Consider the following 9,672-nt stretch of genomic DNA (forward strand, 5'->3'; position numbering starts at 1 on the left):
CTAGGCTGAGAACCAAAGCTTGGCACTTTGAACCCTGTAGCCACTCCCTGAGAGAAAGGCCAGGGGTCTGCTCTGGTAAAGGTTACAGCCCCGGAAACCCTGCCGAGCAGTTCCACTCTGCCCCACCAGCCCATGGTGAGTCCAAGCCCAATTGCTGGCACACAGCAGGCAGAAATGTGAAGCGCCTTTGAAAGTCTGAGGGTCAGTAAGTCAAAAAGCATGGCGATGGGGTGTCCAGATCATATACCCTCGTGGTGGTGGTGGGTGCCATCCAGTCAGCTCAGAGCCATAGCGACTGGACGCACAACAGAACGAACCCTGCCCTGCCCTGCGCCGTCCTCACAATGGTTCCTGTGCTTGAGAGCCCAGTGTTGCAGCCACTATGTCCATCCCTCTCCTTGAGGGCCGTCCTCTTTCTTGCTGCCCCTCCACTTCACTAGACATGATGTCCTTCTCCAGGGACTGGTTTCTCCTGACAACATGCCCAAAGTGTGTGAGATGAAGTCTCGCCATCCTTGCCTCTAAGGAGCACTCTGGTGTACTTCTTCCAGGACAGACGAGTTTGTTCTTGTAGCAGTCCGTGGTACATTTCAATATTCTTCGCCAACATCATAGTTCAAATGTACCGATTCTTCTTTGGTCTTCCTTATTCAATGTCCCCACACATCTAGGTTCATTCTAACAAAACGCGCGTACACATGCCCCTGTGATGAGTGGCTGGATGCAGACTAGTTCTGTCAGTCATACCCTTCCTAGGCTTGGTCTCATTAGCGTGAGACCTTCCTAAAAAGGCCCCATCAAGAGTGTCCTCCGCAGGGACCTGCTTGTCCAGTGACGTTGGAGCAGAGGCCAGCTCAGGAGGTTCTGCTGATGCCTGTTTAGGACTCCCAGGGGTCATCTCTGCAAATGTTCTCCAGGGACACCAGAGCATCATGGGTGTTCATAGGCATTTGAAGAAAATCGACACCTGCGTTGGTGAGAAAAAGCTCCGGCAGGTTTCTCAGAGGACTTTTCCCCTTCAAAGCAGTGCACCTGCCGCGGATTTGGGTGGGAAACCTTACCTTTTCCCCCCTACAGCCCTGATCTTGCCCCTTCAGGCTTCCTTTTATGCGCACACTCCAAGAACACATCGAAGAGTCTCGATTTGAGCCCCCCGATGCCAAAACTGCAGTTCAGATGTGGTGTAAATCAGCGCGAGAGAATTCTTCAGGGAAGGATTTGAAACAAACGGCCATCAAGTTGATTATGACTCATAGTGATCCTACAGGACAGAGTAGACCTGTCCCTTTGGGTTTACAAGACTACAAAGTCTCATCTTTGTCCTGTGGAGCAGCTGGTGGGTTCGAACCGCTGACCTTGTGGTTATCAGCCCAACGTGAAACTCACTGTGCCACCAGTGTTTTGAGAAATATTGTCTTCAGAAATCTATAGACCTAGATGGAGGATGTGTCAAGAAACAGTAGCTCTACATTTTGATTAAAACAAACAAAAATACCTCAAGTATGAATTAGGTGAGGCTTTACATTTCAGATCGCTTTTATTTTCAACAATTTAACCATCTGATCAAACTTCCTAATAGCTTGCCCTGCTCCTCCTGTATTTGTTCTCTCTTCTTCGGGAAGATTTTGTTCCCCTTGACGCTCCTTAACACCCACGTGCCCTCGACCTGTTGCTTCCTCTTCCTCATTTTGCCCTCTTACCACTGGGAACCATCAGTCTTATTTCTTTGGGTATGGAAACCTTTATCTTCATTTTAATAAAATATGTGAACAGTAGTCTTATCCAGTATTTGACCATTTTTGGCTAAGGTCACTCAGCCTAAAGCCCTCCACATTGATCCACGTCATGAAGCCATCATTGCTCTGTAGCCATGCCTAGTATCTCACTGTGTTGTGTGCACCCGAGTCCATCTGTCTGTATCCAGTCCTCCACTGAGAGGCATTTAGCTTGTCCCCATCTTCTTGCTGCTCTGAGCGGTGCTGCGATGAACACGGTGTGCGTGTATCTGTCCACGCTACGGCTCTTTCTTTGGCATCTATATCAACACGTACAGGGATGGCTGGGTCATAGGTTAGTCTTGTTCATAAAAGCCTTTTTGATTCTGCAGCACTTGCCTGTTTCCTTTGGGAATGGAAAGCGGGAGCTCTCAGGATGCAGTAACGCATACGCCTCCAGGACTTTCACCCCCGGGGCCCTGGGGTAGCTTGGCCAGTGGCCACTTGGCACAGCCCTTACCAGGTACACTTTGACCCACTGCAGGCCCAGCAGTTGACTCCATGCAGACACCTGAGGAGGGTGAGCTTGCTGCGCCGGCTGCCAGCTTCTCTGCCATGGAAGGACCTCGCTGCTTTAAAGACTGTGCAGGTGAGGAGATTGTGGCCTTGCAGGCATACACTCAGGGTGTTGGGTTCACAGTTAATCCATTTCCCCATCGTTTACTTGGTTTTAGGGAGCCCCCGTGGGGCACCAGTTAAATGCCCAGCTATGAATGGAAAGGTTGGTGGTTGAAAACGACGGTGGCCCCGCAGGGGAAGAGGCTTGGAGAGGGGCTCCCCTAACGAGGCCGTGAGGGGGCCAGTTCTACTCTGCCTTCTGGGGTCGCAGTGAGTTAGACAGGCCCCACTTGAAGGCACCCAACCCCCGCATAATTGGTAAAAAGATAAGGTGGTAACGTTCTGAAAGGGAGATGGTTCCTGGGTAGCTTTTTTAAAACGGAAGGCCTGAAAATCCACGGAGCATTTCCTTCAAGCAGTGCCCGCAGCAGGAAGCACAGAGGGCCCGGGCTCGCCGTGGCCACAGGTGCCATCGATCAGCAATCTCTGACGCGGCAGCAAGCCTCGGGAAGGGGAGGGGAGGCATGCTGGAGGGGTCCCATTGACTGTCAAACTTCGGAGTTAGTGAATCACCTTTTTGAAAATAGAGATTGCCCACCCTCCCCCCCAAGATTTCCACCCCATCCTGGTTGGGATCCAGGAATTCCTGCTTTCCAGCAAGTCTGATGCACAAAGTGGAGAAAAATGACTTTGGACCTGTTGGGCAGAAGGTTGGGAATTTCTGGTGGAGGGATGCCCGGAGGAATAGGCTGACAGTGGTGGGGACAGGAGACTGGAGCTGACTTCACTTCCCCACTCTCTAGCCCACACTGTCTTCTCATCAGAGAGAAGTGGGGGTCAAACAGTCAGGTATCCGGGGAAAGTCAGGGGCCTGACCCTTTGGGTTAGGAGATGGATGGGAGTCTGCTCCCAGAGGCCAGACCCCCTTCAAATGCCTCCACTGAGGAGTGCCTCTTGCTAGACGGGTGCTATTTCTGTTTTTGCATTACTGTATCTTTCTCCCCTCCAAGCTGTGAAATAAGTGTATGAGCTCCAGAGACATTCACCAGTCCGTGGACCTTGATTGTCGTGTCCCGTAGAGCAGCCGCCAGCTACCGCAAACCAACACCCAAACCTGCTGCCGTCGAGTCCGTTCTGGCTCATAGCCACCCCACAGGACAGACAGGACTGACTGCCCCTGTGGGTTTCTGAGACTGTCACTCTTTTGCGGTGGAGTGGGTGGTGGTTTTGAACTGCTGACCTTGCAGCTAGATGCAGATCCTAAATTTAAATAAAGTGAAAAATGAAGTCCCTCCGGGGCACCTGGCTGCATTTCAAGCACTCGGTAGCCATCTGGGGATAGTGAGTGCTGGGTGGACCATGCGGATAGCACAGTGCTGCCCCGGAGGCATGCTCGTTACTGCAGTGTCAGTTCTGACCCATGACCCCCCCACCCACCCACCCCATGTGTGCCGCCGCCCGCCTGGGGGTTAGTTCTCAAGGCTGTGACGGTTGGCAGCAGGTTGCCAAGCCTGCCATCTGAGCCGCCTCTGGGTGGGTTAGAGCCAACTACCTTCACCATTGGCAACACCCCAGGACTCTGGCGTTAAACTAACACCAAAAGCGCTGCCATCAAGTGGATGCCGACTCACTAGTCCATGAGAGGGGCAGTCAATGAGAGGTTGTCCAGGGAGTGGGGGGCAGGGATGGGGATGGGGGAAGCCCTCATCACAGGGTTAGAAATGCAGGTGTGTCATTCAGGTGATAGGAAATCTCTCTCATCCGCCGCAGCCGCTGCCCCCTCCTTCCTCCCCCTACAGGTCTGCCTTTTCCCGGCTCTCACCACAAGAGCCGGCATGTACCACAGACCGCCATTTACAGTGTTTCAGTAAAGTATTTGCCACCAAAACAAAAAACAAACAAACAAAAAAATCCCAAATCGTTTTACCTATCCAGCTGTTTCCCATTTCATTCCAGCTCCAGAATGCTAGGCCTTCCCTAAGTACAGTTTGCTGTGAAGGAGTCTGAGCCGTCACGTCCCTGTTTCTCTTTGTAAGAACTTTTGTCCTTCGGGACCCCAGACCTGGGAGTTGGAAAGAAAGGACCCCATCGGCACGTGTAGTTCTCCTGTTATATTGATTAACAGTCTCCCATCACTGCCCCACACACCCCGTCTTTGCTGACCATGGCTTTTTAGACCAGCGACAAGCCAAGTCTTAGACTTCAGACACTGAAGGGGAGATGGGAGCTCCTACTTGGTTTCACCCCCGTAAATCAGAAAGATAATGAACAAAACTCAACCTTTTTCCTTTTGACAGGAGGAGAACAAAACATGACAGAAACAGATGCCTTTTATAGAAGGTAAAAAACAAAAAACGTGCTCTTTCTAAGATCTCTCCTTTGTGGGGGTGGGGGTGGGGGTGGAATCGCAGGGGTCATGATCCACCTGTGGAAACCAAAGCAAGACTGGGCAGTAGTGGCGCAAAGGTCAGGATTTAGTTTGGGGGAGGTTGGTGGATATGTGTGCAGGTGAGTGGCTGCCCCTGGCTGCGGGACCCCCATTAGAGCATGGATTCTCGAGCGGTGAGACCTCTGAGCCGGGCTGGGGCACTGAGAGCAGCCGCTGTTTACCAACAACTGCAGTCTCCCCCATCTCACAGCAGCCATAGAGGACAGTTAAAACTGCCCCCCGGGGGTTTCCAAGACCGTAAATCTGTATGGGAGTAGAAAGCTCATCTTTCTGCTGTGGAGCGAATGGTGGTTTCAAACTGCCTACCGTGCGATTAGCAGCCCATACCTAACAGGACACCCACCACCAGGGCTCTGTGAGTCAGAATTACCTGGATGGCAGTAAGTGAGACAAACCCCGCCCCCCATGCCTGCCAGTGAAGCGGTCTGGCAGTGGCACCAGAAGCAGCTGTCTCTGTATGCTACCCATTGACCCTGGACCCCAGGGGAGGTCAGTGTCTAACCTGACTTGAGGTAACACCTGGTTCCACTTTTCATTAACAGCGAAATGTTTGATCCGGCAGAGAAGTACAGAATGGACCACAGGAAGAGAGGAATTGCTTTAATCTTCAATCATGAGCGATTCTTCTGGAAGTTAACACTGCCAGAGAGGCGTGGCACCACTGCAGATCGAGAAAATCTGCGACGCAGGTGGTATTATGAATACTCAAGATGAGATTCTAAGTTGAGAGCAGGATTACCTACCAGAGGTTGCCAACAGGGATGAGGTGTGCGTGAGCAAGCTCGTGTGAGCTAGCAGCTTCTCCTGAAGAGCTTGCCCGAGTTCTGTCTTCGCTTACTGTACTCTCAGCACTTTGAAGGCAGACCATCATTAACGTATTTCGTTTCTATTTCTCTTCTGCACAAGCAAATGTCATAGAGATGTGTTCTGATTTTTTCAAAAGTTAAGGTCATGGTATGTGACCTCAAGAAAGAGACCGGAAGTTAACACTCACTTTAATATGTCACCAGGCTTTCAGATCTAGGATTTGAAGTGAAATGCTTTGACAATCTTAAGGCAGAAGAACTTTACCTCCAAATTCACACAGGTGTGTTGCTTTCTGTTCATCTTCCTCCAGTAAGAATGAGTATTTTAATGGTCCTGTTTATAACTCACTGCCCTCAAGTTACATGATGTCGACCCTAGAGGACAGGGTAGAAGTGTCCGTGGGTTTCCGAGACTGTCACTTTCATAGGTGTAGAAAGCCCCGTCTTTGATACAAATGACAATGAGACCAAGCGGTGTTTTCACAGATATTTAGCCTTACAAAATCCTCCCCTCTGGATCGATAGCTGTCCATCTTTATGTTTATTTGGGTTAGTTGGGTTTTTCTATGTAGTGGCTAACAAGGTCTCCACGTGAACTTTTCGGGCCGTGGTAGCGTCGACCTCCAGCCACGCGGACGCCGACTGCTTCCTGTGTGTCTTCCTGAGTCACGGCGAAGGCAATCACATCTACGCCTACGACACCAAGCTGGAGATCCAGGCCATGATCGACTTGTTCAAAGGAGACAAGTGTCAGAGTCTGGTTGGAAAACCCAAGATATTTATCATCCAGGTAAGACCGGTTTTGTGCTCAGCTCATTTTAAAGTCCGTATTTAAGAGACTGAGGGCGAAGCCGATTTTGAAGGCCCTTTTCTCCAGCAGTGGAGAGGGCCTTTCTGAATCCTGGCTCCTCGTAGCAGCAGTTCTTCCTCCAAACTCTCAGGACCTTGACGACACTAAACCAGCACGTGGCTGGGCATTTGGAGCGACTCCGGTGACCAGCGTGCTAATCCCTGGTCCAGCCGCTGGCAGGTAGAGCTGCCAGAGCTCACTGCCGGCCAAGGGCCCCGCGAGCCAATTAGGCTATGGAGGAGTCAGTCTTGGGATCCCGAGACTACATGAGCCAGAGGAAAAGGACAAACTCACATGTTCTCCCCGACTGGGCCTCATCCATTTCCCCTGCTTAAACCAGGATGCTTCCTCTTTTCCAAAAGGGGATTAGGGATCTTTTTTTTTTTGCCTGAAAACAGTACCACGCGGTATTTCAGTAAGAATCTTGAACAAACAAATTCCTGATGTTGCAACATTGCAGTTCTGTTTTTCCATGAAGGTGGTTCCTGGGCGACAGGGAAATCATGTGGGGTCACACTTCCCATCCCGGGGAGGGGCGCGGCTGGGTGAAGACAACACCTGAGATTGATTCCCTCTGGTTGGGTCCATTGCCTCGGGGCATCTGTACTCGGGGAGTTACAGGTTTCAAAAAGTAAGACAGGCCGCCTGGATAGAGTAAAACATCTAGGAGGATTCAGGGAATGGAGTACAGTCTGGAAAGGGAGGTGCAACGGTTAGGCACTGAGGAGGGTGGCTTCGAGAACCCAAACCAAACTCACGGCCGCCAAGTGGATGCTGACTCACATTGCCCCTACAGGACAGGGCAGAACTGCCCTGTGAGATTTCGAGAGCCTTACTCTTTCCGTGAGTAGAAAGCCCCAACTTCTCCCACAGAGTGGCCCGTGGCTTCAAGCTGTTGACCTTGGAGTTCGCAGTCCAAAGTGTCCCCACTAGGCCACCAGGGCTCCTCTTGGCTCCGAGAAGTCGGGGGACATCAGAGGACAGCAATGGCAGGTGATTGGTTCAGGAAACGGGGAATGGCCAACACTGAACATCACATCACATCACTGGACATAACACACGCGCTGCCGTGGGAAGAGCCACAAGGGAGGGAAAGGTTGTGCAAAAGGTCTAAGAGCAGCCCCTACCCCATGGGGTGGTCGTCAGAATACAATGATCCGGTAAGAAGAATGATGGGATTAGAATAGTGCCTGACCTACATTAAGCCCTCAAAAGAGGCCAGCTCGTACTACAATTGATTTGGCAGGTGGTTTCCCCAAGTTATAGGGGATCCATAAATGAGGTCCATAAATAAGCTGATAATATTGAATAAAATTTTAAAAACCCTTGTAAAAATGAGCTATTGGGGATCTTTTATTTAATAGAAGTCATTCAGAACTTTGTTTCTTTCCCCAAAAGCTTAAGATTCTTTTAACTCCTTTAGAATTAATTGATGCATTTATCATACTAGAGTGGAATCCTGCTGGGTCCCTTATGAGTAGAAGTGAACGTGAGCCTGTGTGTGTCAATGTGGACGAAATGTGGTGCCTTTCAGGCCTTCCGTGAATGGATGACTTCTCAGGTCAGGCAGGATGACTTGACCCTTCACCATTTATGGCAGCAGTCAAGCAAATGAAACTCAAATTGAAACGCACTACCTGATTAGATACAAGTTCTTAGGTAAATAGTGTAGTTATCAAAAGAGAGGGCAGCTCTTTGTACTGTGGGTGTGGTTGAACCCTAACAAAATTGAAAACCACCGAGTGTTTTCCGTCTACAGTGCCCTTGGAGCAGACGTAATTTGGCAGGTAGTCACCGAAAAAGCCCAACTCGCTGTCCCTGAGTCAAGTCTGATGCAGAGCAACCCCGTAACACAGGGTAGAACTGTCCCTATGGGTTTCCAAGACTGGAACTCTTTATGGAAGTAGAAAGCCTCGTTTTTGTCCTGCAAAGTGGCTGGTGGTTTCAAACTGCTGACCCTGTGGTTAGCAGTCCAATACATAACCCACCACACCACCAAAGTGAGAATTCTACCCCTGAGCCACTCCTGCATGCACTCTGCTGTTACTTGCTGTCTAGTCATAGGGACCGTATGTGCAACAGAAGGAAACACTGCCCAGTCCCGAGCCCAATTGTTGCTGGGCTTGATCCCAGTGTTGCAGCCAGTGTGTGGCGCCATCTCCTTGAGGGCTTTCCTCTTTCTCGCTGCCCTTCTATTTTATCAGCACGACGTCCTTCCCTAGGGAATGGTCTCCCTAGACAGCATGCCCTAAATAGGTTAAGCTGAAGTCATGCCATCCTCGTCTCTAAGGAGCACTCGGGCCTGACTTCTGCCATACAGATCGGTCTGCTCTCCTCCAGCACCAGAGTTCAAGTGCATCGGTTCTTCTTCAGTCTTCCTTATTCAGTGTCCAATTTCCATATGCATGAGGTTATTGGAAGTACCATGGCTTAGTCTCCAAAGTAACACCCTTGCTTTTCAATACGCTAGAGAGGTCTTGTGCAACAGATAAACCTACTGTGATGCGTCTTGATCTCTTGACTGCTGCTTCCATGACCATTGACTGTGGATCCATCCAAGGAAGACAAAATCCTTGACATTTGTCCTAGGAGAGTGGCTTGTATCTTGCTATGTTATTGGAAGCTATGCCACCAATATTAGAATGACTTTAGAAATTGTAATATTTTTAACTTTGAAAAAAAAATCTGCCCAAGTAGGGAAGCCATTTTCTCGGCCTTTATGATTAGCAGCTAAATTTGCCTCCAATGCTTGACAACCCCCTGCACAATGAGACACAATGCTGCTCAGTCCTGTGCCATCCCCATGATTGGTTGCAGATTGCATGCTTGTGATTCAGAAGGTTGCATTGGCCGATTTTTACAAGTTGACAGCCAGGCCGTCCTCGGCTGTCTTAGCTGGGACCTACTGAGCATCATAGCACACACCAAGTCTTCACAGACAAGGCAGTCACTACACAAGAAGTGCACTGGCTGGGACTCTGGTCCGTCCCCTGCGTGGAGGGTGAGAATTCTACCACTAAAACACCACTGAGCTCGTTAGTTCCCTCTGGTGCATAGTGGCTATGTGTGGGACTGCTAACTGCAAGGCCTGCAGTTTGAAACCACCAGCGCTCCACGGGACAAATTCAAGGCTTTCTACGCCTGTAAAGAGTTAACTGTTTCAGAAACTCACAGGGACTGTTCTGCCCTGACCTGTAGGGTTGCTATGAGTTAGAAATGACTCAGCAGTGAGTT

The 9,672-nt window shown here is 50.2% G+C and overlaps 1 protein-coding gene across 5 annotated transcripts in view; it reads left to right on the plus strand.

The window, feature by feature from the left end:
• Window positions 1-9,672, plus strand: part of PLA2G12A (phospholipase A2 group XIIA) — a 47,017-nt gene that overhangs the window by 32,037 nt on the left and 5,308 nt on the right. For 3 of the 5 annotated variants that reach the window (XM_045284038.1, XM_045284041.1, XM_045284040.1), the window contains exons 2-6: window positions 2,260-2,364; window positions 4,631-4,673; window positions 5,325-5,471; window positions 5,793-5,869; window positions 6,203-6,378. In XM_045284038.1, coding sequence (XP_045139973.1) covers window positions 2,260-2,364; window positions 4,631-4,673; window positions 5,325-5,471; window positions 5,793-5,869; window positions 6,203-6,378 — 548 coding nt within the window. Of the gene's footprint in view, window positions 1-2,259; window positions 2,365-4,289; window positions 4,365-4,630; window positions 4,674-5,324; window positions 5,472-5,792; window positions 5,870-6,202; window positions 6,379-9,672 lie in introns of those variants that run through there. The other 2 variants (XM_045284042.1, XM_045284039.1) reach the window with 2 other exon arrangements.

Source organism: Echinops telfairi, unplaced genomic scaffold (assembly GCF_000313985.2).
Source record: "Echinops telfairi isolate 266 unplaced genomic scaffold, ASM31398v2 ScPeMD7_7468;HRSCAF=8506_0, whole genome shotgun sequence".
NCBI lineage: Eukaryota > Metazoa > Chordata > Mammalia > Afrosoricida > Tenrecidae > Echinops > Echinops telfairi.